This window comes from Eumetopias jubatus, unplaced genomic scaffold, assembly GCF_037043125.1.
Source record: "Eumetopias jubatus isolate StellerSeaLion01/CBP00866 unplaced genomic scaffold, mEumJub1_p1.0 scaffold_9, whole genome shotgun sequence".
In the NCBI taxonomy this organism is placed as follows: domain Eukaryota; kingdom Metazoa; phylum Chordata; class Mammalia; order Carnivora; family Otariidae; genus Eumetopias; species Eumetopias jubatus.
The window spans coordinates 135,395,535-135,415,624 of NW_028274815.1; the positions used below are offsets into that span (position 1 = coordinate 135,395,535).

Genomic DNA, 20,090 nt, shown 5'->3' on the forward strand with positions numbered 1-20,090 from the left:
TCCCAGCTCCACACAGCTGGGCAGCAGGCAGCAGCAAGACTCCAGACCCCTCGGCAGAGGGAGCAGGCTGGCCACACAGCAGGGTGGCAGGGACGGGATCTGGGTCCTCTGGGGATCAGATCAGCCGCAGGCCTTCAGCTTGAAGAAGATGTGTGTCCCCTCCCCCACCCCCAGAGTTGGGGAAATGCAAACAAGGGCCCCACCTCCACACAAGCTTAGGCCTTCATCCCACCGGAGACTGAAAAATGAGACATTTAGCAGAGATGGGGGGAAAGCACTGTTGCAGACAAAACTTGGCCCTCCCCCACGCCCATTTTCCTTTGAAGGTCTTTGCATTCCCTGTGATGATGGTGATCATGGTGAAGAAGATGGTGGTGGGGATGACGGTGACAGTGGTGGTGATGGTGATGGTGATGATGTAGGTGATGGTGATGATGTAGGTGATGGTGGTGATGATGTAGGTGATGGCAGTGATGGTGTTAATGGTGTTGATGGTGGTCATGGTGGTGGTGGTGATGGTGGTGGTGATGGTGATGTAGGTGATGGCAGTGGTGATGTAGGTGATGGCAGTGGTGATGTAGGTGATGGCAGTGATGTTAATGGTATTGATGGTGGTTATGGTGGTGATGATGTAGGTGATGGCAGTGATGGTGTTAATGGTATTGACAGTGGTGATGGTGGTGGTGGTGATGGTGATGGTGATGATGTAGGTGATGGCAGTGATGGTGTTAATGGTGTTGACGGTGGTCATGGTGGTGGTGGTGTTGATCGTGGTGGTGGTGGTGGTGGTGGTGGTGATGGTGATGATGTAGGTGATGGTGGTGGTGATGTAAGTGATGGCAGTGATGGTGTTAATGGTGTTGATGGTGGTCATGATGGTGGTATTGATCGTGGTGGTGGTGATGGTGATGATGATGATGTAGGTGATGGTGGTGGTGATGTAGGTGATGGCAGTGATGGTGTTAATGGTATTGATGGTGGTCATGGTGGTGGTGGTGATGGTGATGGTGGTGGTGATGTAGGTGATGGCAGTGATGGTGCTAATGGTGTTGGTGGTGGTGGTGGTGATGGCAGTGATGGTGATGTAGGTGACGGCGGTGGTGATGGTGATGATGTAAGTGATGGTGGTGGTGATGTAAGTGATGGCAGTGATGGTGTTAATGGTATTGATGGTCGTCATGGTGGTGGTGGTGATGGTGGTGGTGATGGTGATATAGGTGATGGCGGTAGTGATGGTGATGATGTAGCTGATGGTGGTGGTGATGTAGGTGATGGCAGTGATGTTGTTAATGGTATTGATGGTGGTCATGGTGGTGGTGATGTAGGTGATGGCAGTGATGTTGTTAATGGTATTGATGGTGGTCATGGTGGTGATGATGTAGGTGATGGCAGTGATGGCATTAATAGTGTTGACGGTGGTCATGGTGGTGGCAGTGATGGTGATGGTGATGGTGATGATGGTGGTGATGATGGTGGTGATGATGTAGGTGATGGCAGTGATGATGTTAATGGTATTGATGGTCGTCATGGTGGTGGTGGTGATGGTGGTGGTGGTGGTGATGATGATGATGTAGGTGATGGCAGTGATGGTGTTAATGGTGTTGATGGTGGTGGTGGTGGTGGTGGTGATGATGATGATGTAGGTGATGGCAGTGATGGTGTTAATGGTGTTGATGGTGGTGGTGGTGGTGGTGGTGATGATGGTGATGATGATGATGGTGGTGGTGGTGATACTAATAACAGTGAACATTTACTGAGCACTTACTATGTCCTAAGGAAGTCTGTTAACCCACTTTATCCTCAGCATAGCTCTGGGAGGTAGATGCAATTATTATCCCCATTGTACAGAGGAGGAACCTGAGACTCCAAAGGTCACTGCTTCCCAAGGCCACACTGGTATGTAGTGTCTGGATTTGAATCCACACTCTAATTAGCTAGGTTATCCCACCTGAGGAATTACACAATAGAATCATTTTGCTTCTGGATTAAAAAAACAAAACAACCCACCCAGAAAAAATATATAAATAATTTAAAATTTTTTTTAACCTTTTAACTTCTGGAGAATGAAGGTCTCGCCTCCTTCTTTCAGGGACAGAAAGGAAATTTAGACATCTACAGACAGCAGCCCCTTCCTCTCCCTCCATTCCCTGCCTCTTTTATACTTTGCACCTGCCATGTCATCTGGAGGGCAGAGGCGTGGGTCTGGCTACTTCCGCCGGTGCCTGGCACACAGCAGGTACTCAAACATTTGCTAACAAGGGACCTGGTCTCCTGGCAAGCCAAATGCCCCCAGAGTCAGGAACGCAAAGCAAGGCTCGCGGGCCCAGAGATGGCCTGTGGCCAAGCTGCTCACCGGGGGCAACCTATGATGCCCACCCTCGCCACCTGCCAGAGAGCCGCAGACAGCCGTCCCGCCCATCCCGCTTCCAACCACAGTGACTCAGGCCTTCTTCCCTCCCGGAGGGCCTCCAGATGCACCTCACGGAACAGAGACAGGGTTGAGGAGGGAGCAGCCTCAAACCGTGACGGGACACGTGCCCACAATGCCAGCAGGCTGACACAGGCAGAAAGACAAGCAGCTGCTAACCGCCTGCTGGGGAGGCCAAGGCTCATGTTCCATTAAGCAAGGACCAAGTGGCTCACCCCGTCTGGGTATCATCACGTCCCTCTGTCCTCCCTACGACCCGTGCTTGTCCCCGCCTTAGGACCATGGCCTTTGCCGTTCCCCTGCCACTCACTCTGTTCCAGCCCACGCCCCATTGCCAGAGCCTTCTTATCATTCAAACACCCCCAGCTCAACAAGGCCATGGTCATCCAAGACCACTCGATCGCTTCATGAGGCCAGCTCATCTGTTTCCTTGCTTCCTGGTTTCCTGCCCTTCTTCTTCAGCCCCTGATATGGGTTGGGGTATATCCCCTAAAAAGATACGCTCGAGTCCCACCCCTGGTACCTGTGAATGTGACTGTATTTGGAAAGAGGGTCTCTGTAGATTAACTTCATTAGTTAAATAAGATGAGGTCATATTGGAGCAGGGAGGGCCCCTAGGTGTCCTTCTAAGAGGAGAGAGGTGCACAGAAGGTCCCGTGAAGATGCAGGGCCACGTGGCAACAGAGCAGAGAGTGGACAGACAGATGTAGCTAGAAGCCAGAGCACCGACAATGGGCAGACACACCCCCAGAAGCTGGAAGAGGCAGGAGGGACCCCCACCCCTACCCTTCAAAAGTTTCCGAGGCAGCACTGCCCTGCCAACACCTTAACTTCCGACTTCCAGCCTACAGAACCATGCGAGAGCACATTTCTATTGTTTTAAGCCACGCACCTCATGGGACTTTGTTAGTGCAGCCCAGAAAACCACTCCTCTCCTCAGCCACCATTTCAGATGAGGCCCCTGGCCCCATAGTCCAGTCCCCAAGCCAGCGCCTGGCCTGTGGGTACTCAGGGGGATGGGATAAACGCATGGCTGGGCTTACACGTCTCTCTCTAAGTGCAGTGGCCTCTGACCCCCACAAAGGAGGTCCTGTGCCTGTCACACCAGGCTTGTCTGTCTCAGGGACCGGTGGGTGGCGACACCCCTCACGAGAAACGGCAGCATCCCAGCCAACCCCCGGGGACACAGCAGTGGCCAGGAGGGCAAAGGCATTCCCGCCTGGGAACTCTGGAAACTCAGAGAAAGAACCACACAGGTGACACCAGCCTACCCTTGCATTCTCTTCAGCCAAACCCACTTGGGGCAGCCACATTCCTGAGGTGAAGCCTCTTGCCGGAGACTCAAGGCAGGTGTGGGGAGCCTGCCAGGAGGGGTGGGGAGGGAGCAGGGCTCGGCGTTTGCACAAGTGGGCCGATGGAGTGCTATTGACGAACTGCCTCTGGGTACCTGCCTCGCCTCCTACTAATCAGCCTTCAGGAGAAAAGTCAAACATATGTTTTTGTTCAGGAATCCTGGGGGATCTGTCAGAACCCAGAGCAAATGTGTGTCACACCCCCGAAATTAACTCGATGCTTCTTCCCATAATTGGGTCTGGGGGATGGGGCACAGATGCCAGGGTTCAGTGGGTCATCGTAGGATTTGGAGGTGATTGCCAAGACCGCGTGCCACCTCCCCCACGGCACACCCTCCTTCCCGGTACCCTCCCCTCCAGGACAGTGTGCTGGCCTCTCCATAGAATAGGGTGAGTAGGGCTGTGCATGCAAGTGGGGGCTCTAAAATGCAAATTTAGTCAGCACTAAGATACCATTTGCCGCCCATCACACTGACAAAGACCAAAACCGTCTGATCAGAGATGATGTCGTGAGCACATGAGCAATCGGCCTGCTCTTAGGTTGTTGGTACCAACTGACATAACCTCCAGGGACAGCTGTCCAGCAAAATCAGTCAGTTACTGACACGTGCACCCTCTGACCCCAGGATTCTACTTCCGGGGCTGTATCTGATAGACATGCACCGGTGTGAAATGATGCTGTCGACAAAAATAATGTGCCTCTTGCCTGTAACCCAGAACCCACCAGGGTGGAGAACTTCAAGGAGCGGGAGGCAGAAGCTGCCTGGGGGACGGGCACCAGGGCTCAGAGCCGGGAGGGAGCCTTCCTGTTCACTGTAGCTGCTTTTCTCTTGTGAATGTGACAATGTGAGCGTGTCTTACCTCTGCAAAAATCTCTTTTCAAAAGAAATACTTTTGGTACGCCCGGGTTCAAGTCCCAATTTGGCCACTTTCTCCCTGGGTGGTGGCACGCAGATGACACGCCCTTTGGCTTTCAGCTTGTAACTCTCCCCGTGTCCCAGAGGAGTGGCCACCTCACACGGCTGCCGTGAATACGAAACCAGGTAACAAATGCAAAACAGTGGAAACCCTCAGAAAGAGAGGCTTGGTTTTCTTAGTCTTTGAGAAGACAACCCCTGACATGGTGGTGCTCCCGAAGGAGGTGGTGACGTCTCCTCTTTCCCCAGGGCGGTAATGGGTCCCCATTCCTGCTGCAAATGCTGGGACCGTCCATCAGGAGGCACCCACAGCACCTTCCTGCCATTCGTTACTGAGGAATGGCATCCAGCCATGACAAGAGTCAGCCTGAGCCAGCCCTCGAGCCAGCCCCTGGGCAGCACCACCGGGGTTGGTCACAGTCACCTCTGGAAGGCACCATGTGCTCGCTCGAAGCTCCAGCCCATCTCTGAGTCTCCTGACCTCTCAGGAGACCTCGAAACTAAAGGGTCTCAAGACAGTCAAGTCTTTCGACACAAGATCTGGGTTCCCTACCTCATGATTCTTTGAAGGCTGTGTTCTCTCTCTGCCTGTTTATTTCTGGGTTGGGGTTTTTATCCTGTTTTATGACAAATGGCCACCTTCACCAGTTGCCTGATATCATGTGCTGGGTTTCACGGTGAGCAATGGGAGATAGGTAGACCCTCAAAAGATGTTCCTTCCTCTTCCCTACCCCCATGCCTTCCGTGCCCCTGACCCAGACCACCCATAAGTACCCACAAGGGCTCACCTGGCCAACCCCTCTTCCTAACTCGATATGCTGACGGGGAGAGTTTAAAGAAACAGCAGCCCGCACCACAGACTTTCTTGACAGAAGAGGTGCAGTGTAGGGCCTGGCAGGTGGTTGGCGGCCCCAGACCGAAGCGGCCCGGCCCGGGCCCGAGCCACCGCCCCCTTCGTCCTCTGCAGCGGAAGGCAGCTCAGCCCCCGGCCCGGCGCCGGCCCCAGCACCCACCTGCCCAAGTGCTCCTGCAGCACCTGGTAAACGCTGATCCGGAACGTCTCGTTGTCGAAGCGCTCCCGAATGTAGTCCTTGTAGATCCGGAATTCGGCTGCGGTCACAGCTTCTCCTTCCGGGATCTTGGAAAGATCAAACCGGAACTCGCGATGGTGGTAGCGCGGGTAGAAGAACTCTTTGTCGTGCTCCACTGGAGAGGGAAGAAAGCACACACCCGCACCAACCGCTCATTAGTTACTGGCTTTCGCTCTCCTGGCGCAGAGCCCAAGCATGCCCTCGGCCGGAGACCCCTGGGGCTGACTGCCCCTTCCTCGCTGCCCCACGGCAGCCTGCAGACGCACAGCCTTGGACCCTGTGGTCACCTTGAACGAGAGCAGTGACCCTGCACCAACCTGCTGGGAAGAGTGGGGCACTGAACGAGCCATCCCAGAGGCCCTGGACAGACGCCGGGTCACGGACTCTCAGGCCTGGGTTCAAATCCAGGGCCAGCCATTAACTAGCGGGCCTGCACAAGGTACCAACCAGGTAATCTATCCGGACCCCCATTTCCTCATCTAAAAATGAGGATAATCATCCTGCACGGGTTGTTGGGAGAGCTAAGTAACAACATCAACAGCTTGGCTTCTGGGAGGACTCGACAACGGTGAGCTATTATGAATGCAGATGGACCGCACTCTGCCTGTCACGGGGTCCCTGAGGCCCAGTGGTGCTCAGCCCTGGAATCATCATGGGGGCTTTGAAGAAAACCCTGATGCCCTGGCCCAGTAGTGAGCTGGTAAATACTGAGGGACTGGCGCTCTGGGACCTTATCTGTTGTGTTTACCAACTTCCATTTTGGCAGATTTCGAGCTACCGAGGTGAAATCACTGAAGATGGAGGTGGGAAACTGGCACATGGCGGGGGGGGGGGCTCTGGCACCCCACTGTGCTCGTCCCTCCCTGAGCCAACTGACTCAGTATCTTTGGAGAGGGGGCCCAGAAACCCATACTTCTTAAAGCATCCCAGATATTTCTAACAGCCATCAGGGTTTCCAAACACAGCCTTAGACTAAAAGCAGAAAAAGCAGTGAATGGCAAGGTTGGGGGATGAGGATTTTTAAAATGACTTCTGGATAAAATAAGGCAAAGGCCTCAAATTTTCTCCTTTATACCGGCAATGAGACTAGACTAGGAGATTATGCCCATTTCATTGAAAATAAATTTTGAAACGGACATAAGCCCAAAAAGAGTGTTTCTGGGTGTGGGCCTGTGATTCCCGAGGATCATGTATCCTCTGATCCAAAATGGAACAGGGATGAAGCTGGGAGTCATCAAGTGCTGGAAAGATGCAGAATGGCCAAGTTCAGGCAAGTGTGCGGCGTCTGCAGATACCTTTCTTCTCCTAGGAGACACAGCCCCATCTCCGCTTCCTGCCTGGGGGAGGGGGGTGACCAGAGACACAGGGAAAATAGAGGAGAAACTTGCCCAGCTTCAACTCCAGCTTCAGCTTCCTAAGCCCTAGAGGCTCTCAGGCTGGATCAGGGCTGCCCAGCTGCAGGCAGGGCACGAACGCCTTTGAGGAAAATGTTCCCAACACTGGCAGCCCAAAGGCCCTTCCTATAGGCCTTCGTTTAAAAACAAAAACAAAAACAAAACTGTTCTAAACCTTAATAATATTTCCACAAAATACTAAGATGAGGGCAGGGGTGTTGATGAATTATCCACTCATCAGGCTGTTCCCTGCTGGGCAGAGGGGGCAGGTGAAGTCCTCAAGACCAGGGAACTCTGGCTCGGCGCAGGAGTGACCCTGCCTCTGGAGAGATCTCGGGAAGGTGTCCTCTGCACTTCAGCTGCTGGAATCTTGGGCCACACGTGGAGAGCTGGCCACAGGAATGACCTCTCCAGAAACCGTCCTGTGGTCCCTGTAGACTGCACCTGTCCTCCTCACTTGCTCGGTCCTTGACCCCCACCCAGAGCACTTGCCCTCTGACCCAGTCTCTGGGAAAGGCTGATCTGCGGGACAAAGAATGCTCATGGGGGCATCACCCGGCCCCCACTTCGATTTATGCAGAAGGCAGGTAGGGGAGGGGTCTTTGTGGCAGCCTCTAGGAAGTGAACCTCAGGAGGGGACCTCAGAGTGAAGGAGCAGAGCAAAGAGCCTTGCCCCGGTCACTGTGGAAACGCCCGGGGCCAGGCCTCTATCATCCTTCTAGCTCACTCAACCTTCAGGTCACCCTAGGAGGTGAGCCCAATGCCACGTTGGTAGGGGATGCACCTAAGAGCCAAGAGGTGCTGAGTGCCCTGCCCAGGGCCAACGAGCTGGGCCTCAGACCCAGGCCCCACCAAATCTTAGCCACGCATCTCAGTGCCTGAGCCAACAGCTCTGCAAGAGCAGTTCTTATGCTTGTCATCAGAACTTTCTCGTTGTGCGACAGCATGCATATGCTGTGCACACAAACTGCTTGTGTGAGGTTCTGCGCCTCATCACAGTGAACCTCCCCATGGGGCCTCCTCCCAGATCAAGAAATAGAATGTCGCCAACATCCCTTTCCTCTCCCCCAACTTCTCAAGCCTCAGGTTGGTTTGGCTCGTTTCAGAATATGATAAACAGGAAATAATACGGTACATGTTCTTTTGCATGTGGCTTCTTTAACTCAACCGTGTTTGTGTGGTTCATCGACGTGCTTGTGGATGTTCATCCATCATTGGTGCTGTATAATATTCCATGCTTGGATTTCACCATGATTCACATATCCATTCGGCAGTTCATGGGCATTCGGGTCATTTCCAAGTTGGGGCTCTCGGAGCAGTGCATTCTGGTACCCGTGTTCCTGTATCTTTGTGAATGTGGGGAGGCATGCACAGAAGTGGAATTGTGTGTGTTCACCTTTAGTCCTATTGCCGAGCTGTTCTCCCCAAGTATTGCCCTGGGAGCTTTTTCAGAGTGTGCCAGGAGGGACAGTGGAGAAACACAAGCCTGTCCTATTAAGGAGATGGGCACAGTCTGGGGCCCCTCAAGGGCTTTTTTGCAGGGGACTGGCTGAGGGTGGTAAGGCAGCCCACCCCTGGAGAGTGGCCGGCCGCCCACCCCAGCGAGCAGTCTGTGCATGCACCCGTGCAGCCCCCACCTGGGCCCCCTCACTGAGGGAGCTCCCAGGGAACACGCCCGAGCTGTCCCCCAGCCCTGCCACCCCACTCGACCCGAAGTCACTGAAGACCATCTCATAACTAAATGGAAAGTTTGTTTAGTGGCCATGATCTTGCCCGACTTCCAGGTAATAGCACGCAGCAGTTGGTTGCTCCTGCCTTCGAACACCTTGTCTTCCTGTGGCTCCTCTCACTGTGACCTGCTAGCTTTTTCCCCAACTCTCTGGCCACTCCTTGAAACATCCCCTTAGACAGTCCCCTGTGGAAGACCAGTGGAGCATTCCACAGGCCACCCCCCTTCCCCGCATGCTGATAGATAGACACAAATAAAGTCTCCGTTTCCAACCATCTGGCTCTGTCCTCTCCCAGAGAATGGGGGTGCAGAACTCCCTGCTTACAACGAAGGCTAAAGAACCCAGAAGTACAAAAAGGCATGTTCATGGAGCACTGGCTCTGGGTTGGGTCCTGCTCTGAGCACGCTCAGTCATCATCTGATGGAACCCGTGAGGCGAGATTAATCCCCATCTCACAGATGAGGAACCTGAGGCTCGGGGAAGCAGGTGACTTGCCCAAGGTCACAAGTTCAGTGAGTGGCTGGGCTCCAAAGCTCTCACTCTTGACCTTTACACTTTCTGGAGCCAGGTGCGTTCAGCCTGAATCTGTGTCCCTATCAGCTGTGCGGTCTTGACCGAGTTACTTAACCTCTGCATGCCTCCCCTCGTCCCAGGATAATGATAATGGCCCTTTCTGTGTACAGAGTCGGCACTTACAGCAATGTAAGTTCACGTCTGCCATTGTCACGGGGCCTCTCAAACAACGAGGCGGGAGAATGCCAATCAGTACAGAAGAAGCCTTATGCACAGGTAGGCCACAAGTTTGGCCATGACAACTGTATTTGGAAAATATCACAGTCAGACCAAACACTAAAGAAATGTTTGAAGGAGCACGACATTAACACAGGTGCAACCACTAAAGTCACACCCAGTGAAGAAAGAAAACCCTGATACATAATCACGAAAATAAATCTGTTGCAGCAGGTGTATGTATAACGTCTTAAATGAATAAGATAAAATGTATCTTAACTGTTAGTTAAGATACCAGGGTTATAAAGTTTCTTTTGTTAAAAAGATATATGCAGAGTGTCCAGCTAAATTTCTAGCAAACATTTGCAGGCTCTCTGGGACAGCTTTCTGTATGCATCACCTTCATTAATTATTTTAAGACAATGAGCAGTATGAACCATGTCGACCTTCTTCTCTTCCTGAAACCACATCACCGTGGGTTCTAAAAATAATTCTGTAATTTATCGAAGTCAGATAATCATTTTTTAAAAAGAGCAGTTCATAATTCAAAGTCCACACCAAATTCCAAATCTCATCTCTCCGAGGCTTCCATTTTATACAGAAGCCGCTCCACGGCACGGAATCCACACCGTTTCAAGCTCAGGGGTCCAGGCGGTTCAACTGTCACCACTAAAGCAGATAGAAGCATGAACTTTTAGGGAGAAAATACAGCCTTATACTTCTTTCTTACATTACCATATCTGATTACCCAAGACTTGGGTTTTTAAATAACTGTCTAGAGTTGGTATCTCCCTTTGTCCATAAAGAGAAGCTTTCTAAAGGCAACCTAGACCCTAGGAATCCAGCTTTTTCTGCACCGCCCTTAACATTCCAGCACCCCACCGGCTAAGAGAGCTCACAGGCATTAACGAAGACTTTCATCTTCAAAAGATTAAAAGGGCCCAAATCCCCGAGACCAAAAGATAAGTCCAAAGAAAATGGATTCCGGAAAACACCATCCTGACAGCAACCAGCCCCGTGACTGTCCCCAAAGCCAATTCTAGTGTCCTTTTACAAAAGCCTGGAATAATGACCCCAACGCTGGCCCTGGGAGGGGTCATTCTGGGTTCGAGGGTGTCCATTAAGGGTAGAGGCAGGTGGGAACTGGAAGCCACCCATCTGGGCGTCCCCGCTCATGACCCTCGGCCATGCCAGGGGAGACCTCTGCCCCACGTACCAGCCTGCTCGCCTGCATCCCCCAGAGGTTCCTGCCTCCTCTCCGCATCCGGGCTCCTCCTCCCACTGACACTGCACAAAAGGTACGGACATACCTCTCACTAAGTTAGTGTCCTCTGAACAAAGGGGTTATGATAACCGAATGGAACTTGCCGTATAGACTTGCCAAGGGCAGCACATGCTTAAACAGTACCTAAGCGTAGGTATTGAGAACCATGCTTTGTAGAACTGTATTTAACCCTGTAAAATGAGGGGTATGGACCCCCCAATATATTTATACTTACATCCATACATAATAATACACCCCAGAATACAATAAATTCTTACAAATGTGAGAAAACAGAGAAGGTATCATATATCTTTTGCTCCCGCTGGGTGGGGAAAGTGGCTGCAGGACTGACCACTCACTGTGATGTCACAAGAAGGTGCCGTGACTGTACCATCTCTTTCTCTTGGAAAGCCTCACTGGGGCTCTCTCAGTCAAGCCATGTGAGCCCCAGGGAGCTGCCATCTTGTCCCATGACCCCTTACGGCAGAGTTGAGGGATGGGAGGGAACAAGCCCCAAGCTGGGCCAAACAGGGATGTCTTTTTTTTTTTTTTCCTGGAACCTGGTGGGAAAGAGCCCCTGTTTGTCTTCTCTGCCTTGAATTCTATGGGTGTAAGTCGGCACTGTGGGCAGCCACGAGCCACTGCTGTGCAGAGGAAGCTGGTCTGTGATAAGGGAGATGCCAGGCACGGGGCGCAGCCATCAGCCTTGAGGAGGGAAGCCTTTCAGGTTTGATCCTTTGGTCTGGTGATCCCCATCCTTCCTGAAGTCTGGGGTTTCAATTCTTCCAACTGTGAGTTAGGTGGAGAATCCCCAAACAAGTCCCCCTTAAACTAACTGGAGTCAGCTTTTGCAACTTGATAGTTTGCAACCTGCTATTTGCAACCAAAGCAGTTCTGAACAAAATAATCATGAGCCCAGTAATATTCCACACCTGGGAATGGATGGGCGGGGAAACACGCCCAGATAATCGTGGTTATCTCCAAGTGACCATTTGCCATGAAAGCTTCATTCTTCAGACTTGGATAATTTCCAAATACAAGATGACCCCTTGATCTAGCTCTGTAGGAGCAGGGGCCCTGACTGACCCCATCGGGAACCCCCAGTACCCAGCACAGCCTGACACATAGTAGGGCTCCATAAGTCTATTGGATTGAATATGTTACTCTTCATGTAATTTCCTTCTGGTCTTTAAATAACATGCATACAGTAAAGCATACAGATCGTAAGTGTTCACAAAGCTCGATTAACTTTCTCAACACAAATACACCCAGAGCAGGAAATAGTACATTCATTCCTCAGACCAAAGATGTCGCCACAGGGCCCCTCCTGAATACCAGCTCCTCCTCCCCAAAGGTGACCACCATCCCAACACCTGGCACCACACACTCAGTCCACCTGCTGGAGGCTTACCCTTCTGTGTCTGCGTCCCTGTGGTTGTGTGTAGTGGTGGATCGTTCATTTCCACTACTGTATGGAACCCTGTTGCAGGAATTGGCCACAATCTATTATTTGATGGGCCTTCGGATAGTTTCCAGTTCCAGATAGTTACAAACTATGCTATGAGGAACATCCTTGTACATGCCTTTTGGTGAACCCGTTTCTATTGGGTAAACACTTTGAAGCAGGACTGCTGGTCAGAGGGCAGGAGCGTGCTTATCTTTAGTGTATGCATCTGACTGTTCCCACGTCAAGAATTTGGGGGTAACAGGGAATGGGGCCAAAGGAGACACAGTCCCTAAAGGAACAGTTCATTTTAATTTATTTTAGTAGACCCCAATACATTTGTTTAGGTATGAGGAAGTTCTTCACGGGAAAGATGTTGAATGCAGTCTTGAGGAAGGATGGAGGTCCACCAGCCCCAGAGAAGAGGGAGAGGAAACAGACTGGTCCAAAGACCTCCAGTTATGAACCTCTTTCATGAGGATGAGGCTCTGGGAACCAAGAGAACCAACCAAAGTCCACAATATAACCAGAAGCTAGAACTGAGCTTTCAAGGACCCTTGACTGCTTAAGATCCCGTGTCCCAGAACCTACCCCCATCTGGATTTAACTCCAAAACTTCCAATGCAGCCTTCCTTTCTTTCCTAGGGGGATGCAATTCATCCAGAAGGTTCTGGCATATGCCAGAATTCACCGGAGCTGACTGTGACCAAGGCAGCTGTCGGAAGGCAATTTATGGTGGCCCCGCAGCTTCAGGGATGTGAACCTCAATGATGGCTCTTCATTCGTTCAAAGATTTACATGGCGAGATGAAGGAGCTTGAAAAAGCCACCAGAGGCATGCCATAAATTGAGAGCTCTGGAAAATGGACCGGATGTACCCAACTACTCTAACAGGAAAATGTTTTCTTGGGAACATGAGCGTTGACACACTCTGCTGCACAGCTGTTACAGAAGAGAGGACACTGTCCTAAACCCATAGGAAAGGAATATCACATAAAAGTCTAAAATGATTCATGCTCCCAAGAAAATATCTCTGTGTGTCCTCACACCCCAGTGTGCTCATTCAACAAGCACCTCTTAACCACCCCAGCAAGGTGTGAGAGCCCTCTGTCAACATGCAGTGGGACAAAACAGATAAAAGGCCAGTCAGATTGCAGCTCTGGGGACACCTGGGTGGCTCAGTCGGCTAAGTGTCTGCCTTCAGCTCAGGTCATGATCCTGGGATTGAGTCCCGCATTGGGCTCCTTGCTCAGTAGGGGGCCGGGTTCTCCCTCTGCCTGCCGTTCCCCCTGCTTGTGCGCCCTCTCTCTGGCAAATAAATAAACAAAATCTTAAAAAATTAAAAAAAAAAAAAGATTGCAGCTCTGTCACCTGCCTGACCCCTGAGCTGGCTAATGGCTACTGTTTTTTCAACTTGATTCTTAATTGTAGTACAATATACATTAAGATTTACCATCTTAACCATTTTTGTAGTTCAGTCATGTTAAATACATTCACAGTGTGGTGCAACCAATATCCAGAACTCTTTTAATCTTGCAAGACTGAAAGACGCATTAAACAAGCCCCCCATTCTCCACCCCCAGCCCCTGGCACCCACAATTCTATTTTCTGTCTCTATGAATTCAACTCCTCTAGGGACCTCCTACCGGAGGAGGAGCAGTACCTTACAGTACTGGTCTTTCTGCATCTGGCTTATTTCACTGAGCATCGCGTCCTCCAGGTTCATCCATACAGGAGTTTGTGTCAGGATTCCCTTCCTTTTCAAGGCTGAATAGCATTCCATTGTGTGTACGAACCATGTTTTGTTTATCTGTTAATCTGTCGATGGACCTCAGGTTGTTTCTACCTTTTGGTTACTATAAATAATGCTCCTATGAACATGGGGAGGCCAATATCTCCTTGAAGCCCTGCTTTCAATTTTTCTGGGTCTGTATCTAGAAGTGGAATTGCTGAACCATATGGTAATTCTATTTTTAATTTGTTGAGGAAATGTCATTCTGTTTTCCACAGAGGCTGCACCATTTTACGGCCCTCCCAACAGTACACAAGGGCTCCAATTTCTCCATATCCTCACCAGCACGAGTTGACTTGTTATTTTCTGATGTTTGGTTTTGTTTTGAGAGTAGCCACCCAAATGCAGGTGAGGGGGACAGTCACGGTTATAAAGGCCCTCCCACTGTCCTGGACGTCTCATCACGTGTCACACACAACATCTCACTGAATCCTTATAAAAATCCTACTCAGAGGTAGGCACGTGAATCGTGTCCATTTTACAGATGGAGACACTGAGGCTCAGAGACGCAAAGTCACTTCCCCATGGCCACCCGGCTGGCCTGAACACCCACACGATCTTCACCACTCGGCCACGCTGACTCTTTCCCTGACACCGGACACCACCGCCGACTTCATAGCCGTGGAGATAATCAAATAAGGACAACTCTAGAGTATCGCAAGCTCTTAGCACACATGTGAACGCAACAGTGATCTCCTTCAAAGCTGCACTGAGAGAGCAAAGACTGTATTCGACTCAGGTCCCCCTTTGCTTTGCAAGTTTTGCTCTTGCCCAAGGCCAGAGTCGCCCTGGAAAGAGGGTGACAGCTTGAAGACGGCATAGCATTAACCTGTCTCCCCATCCTCCCTCTCTAGCCCCCCACGTCGGGGTGGGGGGCAGGGCCCTGTCTGGTAGAGGGCACACAAGCAGCATTGTCTCCCTGCCCCTGGACTGCTGCTTCAACTCTCGAACTTTCCACCAAATACTTGGGCTGCCAACAAGACCACCTGGAGTCCCAGCGCCGGGCGCTCCGAGAGGGTCTTCGGAGACACTGCCTCCTTGTTAGATGCCCAGAGACGCAGGCGCGGAGGCCAGGCCGCTGGGCAGGCCAGGCATTTGTCATCAGTGCCGAGGCACAGATGTGGGGTGGGGGTGGGGCAGGGGAATTGCTGTACCGCAAGATTAAACACTTCAGTGTCAACATGTGCGCGGTATTGCTCGAACAATGTTATCATTGTGAATTGAATGGACCAAAGGGTTTAGGGGATGGGGTGGAGAGAGGGGAAAAAAGATGGGTTTAATTATCTCTAGGGCTGAAGCCAGTTGTTTGCCTAAAGAGACCCAGACGCTGGTAGAGCTGAAAAGAAAAATGGGCTGTAAGCATATGTCGATCTCTCTGCCATCAGCCGAGGGCAGCCATCCCTCATTCATGGGCGCCCCATCTCCGTGCAGGGAGGAACCCAGCCCCCAGGGATCCCTGGCTCCCAGTGCCATCCCCGGCCAGCTGCAAATGAGGGAAAAGAATGGAAACTAGCTACTATTTTCAGCTCAACTAGTAATTCTCAACCAAGGGTGATTTTGCCCTTCCCCCAACAACCCCACCAAGGGATATTGGGCAATGCCTGGATTCATTTTTGTTTGCCGCAACTTAGGGGGTGTGTGCTACTGGCGTCTAGTGGGTGGAGGCCGGGGACATTGCTAAACATCCTGCAAAGCACAGGACAGCCCCCCTCCCGCAGGGAATGGTCCAGATCCAGCTGTCAATCATGCCAAGCTGAGAATCCCTGAGCGAACAGATGGACAAACCTCAAGAGAGTCTGTGAGGAGCGCCTGGGTGGCTCAGTCGTTGGGCATCTGCCTTCATGGTCCCAGGGTCCTGCGATCGAGCCCCACATCGGGTTCCCTGCCCGGCGGGAAGCCTGCTTCTCCCTCTCCCACTCCCCCTGCTCGGGTTCCTTCTCTCGCTGTGCCTCTCTCTCAAATAAATAAATAAAATCTTTAAAAAAAGAGAGAGAGAGTCTGGGAACCTGGGTTTTGGCCCCATCTGGGCTCTCAGTGAGGGAGGTGGGGCCCCAGGTTCACTAGGCCTCAGTTCTTCCCTCTGTAACAAAGGGATGGGTTTAACCGGTCTTGCCCACTCCCTGTGCTTCTATTAGGTTGTAGCATAGAAAGTCGCCAACATTCTACCCATTTTGACCTATCGATGGTTCAGCCTAATACCTCCAAACCTGGATTCTATATCTGTGCTTCTGGTATGACAGCCACGAACCACATATGTCTACTGAGCACTTGGGACGTGGCTGGTGTGCCTGGGAAGTGAACGTTTACATTTATTCTGGTGTGATTAATCTGAATCTAAATGGCCACGTGAAGCTAGTGTTCCTGCATTGGAAAGCACAGATACAGAACCTGTCCATCAGGGCAGAAAGTTCTTTCAGAACTTAGAGCAATGCTCTGTAGTATCAGTGTGCTGGCTTCTTAGAGCAACACAATGATAGGGAGAACTTAACTGCAAACCAGGGTCTGAATACACGTTCTCAAAGGTACAAGGGGAGGGTCCCCCCGGCAAAGACATCCCCATTGTGAGAAATGCCACGGAAGCAGGGAGAATTTAATCCTGGAGCTGTGTGTGAGGCCTGGGATGGAAGCTGATGGCTCCGCGGCTCTCGGTTCTGTCTGTAAACAGGCATGATGACCCCCTGCTCTGGTCACAGGACCACCAGGAACCTGTCACTTGGTGAGTGACATCACGCACTGGATAATCATCAGACATACCAAGTTCAGGAACACAGGGCCGGGGCTCTGCTCCAGGTCCAGCTGGGCACCGTAGCCCCTTCCCTCTTGCTGAGCTGGGCTCAACCTGACGGTCACAGCCCAACAGAGCCACCATCCCTTAATGTCCCCTCCCCACTAGCCCGTTCCGTTTCCCTCCTAGAACTTAACTGTTCTGATTACTGTATTGATTGGTCTGCTGACCTGTCTATGACCTGTCTTCTCTTCTAGATTTTAACCCCAAGAGTACACAAACTGAGCAAGGGCACAGGACAAAGCAGGTTTCAAGCGTGGAGCGAGGCCGGGGTGTGAGCCCCCGCTCCGCGGCCCACTGGGGGCTTAGCGAGTTACTCCTCATCTGTAAGACAGGAGGATGAGAATACTTACTCCACTGGGCTGTTGTTGGATTAAAACGGGCCAGGGATTCGCACACTCCGGCGTGCTCCAGAATCATCTGGGAGCTCGTTAACACGAGACCACTGGGCTGACTCCCAGCATTTTTAATTCGGGGGTTCTGGGGTGGAGCCTAAGGACCGGCATTTCTAACACATTCTCAGGAGATGCTGAGAGTCCGGGGACCCCACCTTGAGAACCCCTGGCACAGAGGCTGTCTGTGGCATGCCGGCACACAGGGAGGTGTCCTGAATGATGTTAGCTGTCACTACTTTGTTGTTCTCCACGGTTCCATCTGCTGTACCCACTTGCCTGGCACTTGGCAGAGTCTCAAGTATCTTAGTGAAGAGTCTCCAGAAACTTCCCCCACAGGAGCCCTTGCCTCACTCAGCTCAAGAAGCCGTAGAAAGGTGGGGCTCGGGTGGGCCATGGGGCCTGATGGCCTGGGCTGGAACACAGGCTCTGCCGATCGCCAGCAGGGACTCAGGACAAGTTAACCCATCTCTGGAAGGCTTAGCGTCCCCCCTCTATAAAATGGAAATGTGAAGGCGCCTCCAGTGATGGGGCTTTCTGAGAATTCGAGGACACAGAGGCTAGCAATCACGGGGCATGGCAGGGGGCGGGGGGGGAGGGGAGACACACGTGTACCCTGCCCAGAGCAGACCCCAGGAGCAGCTGGTGGTGGGGAGAGGAGCTGCTGTGGGACAGGAGGGTGCCTCTCCAGACCTTCCCCCAGAGCAGCCAGACTCCTGGGTCAGCTGGGCAGGCACAGCTGGTTTAAGGTATTTTAGAAGCAAATCAAATCAAATGAGAATTTATAATCCTTCCTGAGGTCTGGGTTCCATCAACCCAAACTCATTAGGCCCTGGCCATGCAGGTGCAGCTAAGGAAGAGATTGTTCTGCGTTTCCTTCATGCTGGGCTCCCATCTCCCTTTCAAAATAAGAGTTTCTCCAAATCCTGTACTCGGACCAAAACACCACAGAGCCATCTGCACTCCTTCTGCACACAGGATGGTGTGGAGGTGTGCGAAGCCTGTCCCCAGGGGCTGGCAGGGGAGGTTGGCTGGAAAACAGCAATCCTCAAGAGCCTGATCCATTCGATATTCACATTTTCAAGTTCTTTTTTTTTTTTTTTACGTTTATTTATTTTTAAGTAATCCCTACACCCAACGAGGGGCTCAAACTCGTGACTCCAAGACCAAGAGTCCCAGGCTCCACCAGCTAAGCCAGCCAGGCGCCCCGATACTCATATTTTCAACAAGCTGAACTTGGATTCCCAAGTTAACTACCAAAACATCCTCAAAACCGCACTGTTGTCCTTTGAACACATTTCTGGTAAGGGAAGGAGAACCCACCATCAAACCAAAGAATGGCTTGGAAATCTGTGGCACGTAATCAGTAGGGATGCCAATGAGTTGTAAACTGAGTCCCCAGCTCACACTTAACAGTTCAAAATGGGGTCATCTTACAAATCATTGGAAATGATTAGTAGTGACTTAACAGAATTCCTGTACAATTAAATTTATATAAAATTTAAAAACAGGTGAGACTAATCAATGCCATTAAGTCAGTGGTCACCCTTTGGGAAGAGTGCCAAGGGATTCTGGGAGCCGATCACGTTCTGTTTCTTGATTCGTGTGCCGTTCTGTACCCATTTACAAAACCGCCAATAAACAGTGTTCGTAGTAAATGTGGGCTGGATTTACCCACCTTCAGTTCAACATAAGAAGTATTTGTCACCATATCTCCTCTATTGTAAGAGGTGTGATCAGTGTCATGGCAGCTCTTGGGGGAAAGGCACCTTTATCAATTTTAAGATATTTTGGTTTCAGAAACACTGATCATCAAAGAAATGGGGGATGATGCCTAAAGCAGAGTTATGTGGCCGCCTCCTGCCCTCAAATATGATCTGCCCATTAGCAAGGCTGTTTACTAACCTGCTCCACACCCATTTTTGAGCCTGAGGAGCACTTCGGGATCAAGTTTAAGAGGCAGGGCTCAGGAAGTGGACCTCCAAATTCAAATTTGCTTCCTGGCTGTGTATCCTGGGCCAGCTACTTGCTTCTCTGTGCTCAGTTTTCTGGTCTATAAAATAGGGGGGATAAGAATGGCCCCCACCTGAAATGTCTGTCATGAAAATCCATTAAGTTAATTTAGGTAAAGAGAATGAAGGCTGCTTGGCACATAGTGAGCCCCTGACAAATGCTACCTCCTTAGATTATTATCATGATGGTTAACACAGCTCTAACTGAATAGTTGCTACATCCCCAACCCACCCCACCCCCAGCCACCTAGCCACAAGGGACCAGAACCTGACTCCCAGCAACCTTGTTTATGTAGCATGATCCACCTTCTAGATCCAACTGATGCATACATGAACGTGTGATTCAAGGTGCCAAAGAGTCTCTCCCCAGAAATTTTAGTTGGGTCCAATAAGTCAACTGTGTCATCAAAAACCCAAGTTTCTTCTGTCTCTTTGCTCTGCATTGATATTTAATCTTTAGGCCTGTTGCCTCATGATCACAAGATGGCTGCCTTGACTCCAAACATCACGTCTTCACAGAACCACATTAAAGGCAGGAAAAAAAAAAGAAGAAGAAGAAGAGTACAGAGAGTTCTGTTTGCTCAGCTGTCACTCAGCTGGAAGCAAAATATTTTTCAGAACCACCTCCTATGCCATTCCTCCCCTAGCAAATCTCCTCTTGTGTCTCACTGGTCAGGACAGCATCCTGTGGCCATTCCAACCTGCTAGGGAAGTTGGGAAAGCAAGTATGTGGCTAGCCAAATAGTTGTAATTACAAGTTG

General features: G+C 51.1%; 1 protein-coding gene across 3 annotated transcripts in view; it reads right to left on the reverse strand.

Annotated features, from left to right (window-relative positions):
* Positions 1–20,090, reverse strand: part of BMP7 (bone morphogenetic protein 7) — an 85,102-nt gene that overhangs the window by 47,276 nt on the left and 17,736 nt on the right. For 2 of the 3 annotated variants that reach the window (XM_088026290.1, XM_028089177.1), the window contains exon 2: positions 5,711–5,903. In XM_088026290.1, coding sequence (XP_087882416.1) covers positions 5,711–5,903 — 193 coding nt within the window. The remainder of the gene's footprint in view (positions 1–5,710; positions 5,904–20,090) is intronic. The other variant, XM_088026289.1, reaches the window with a different exon arrangement.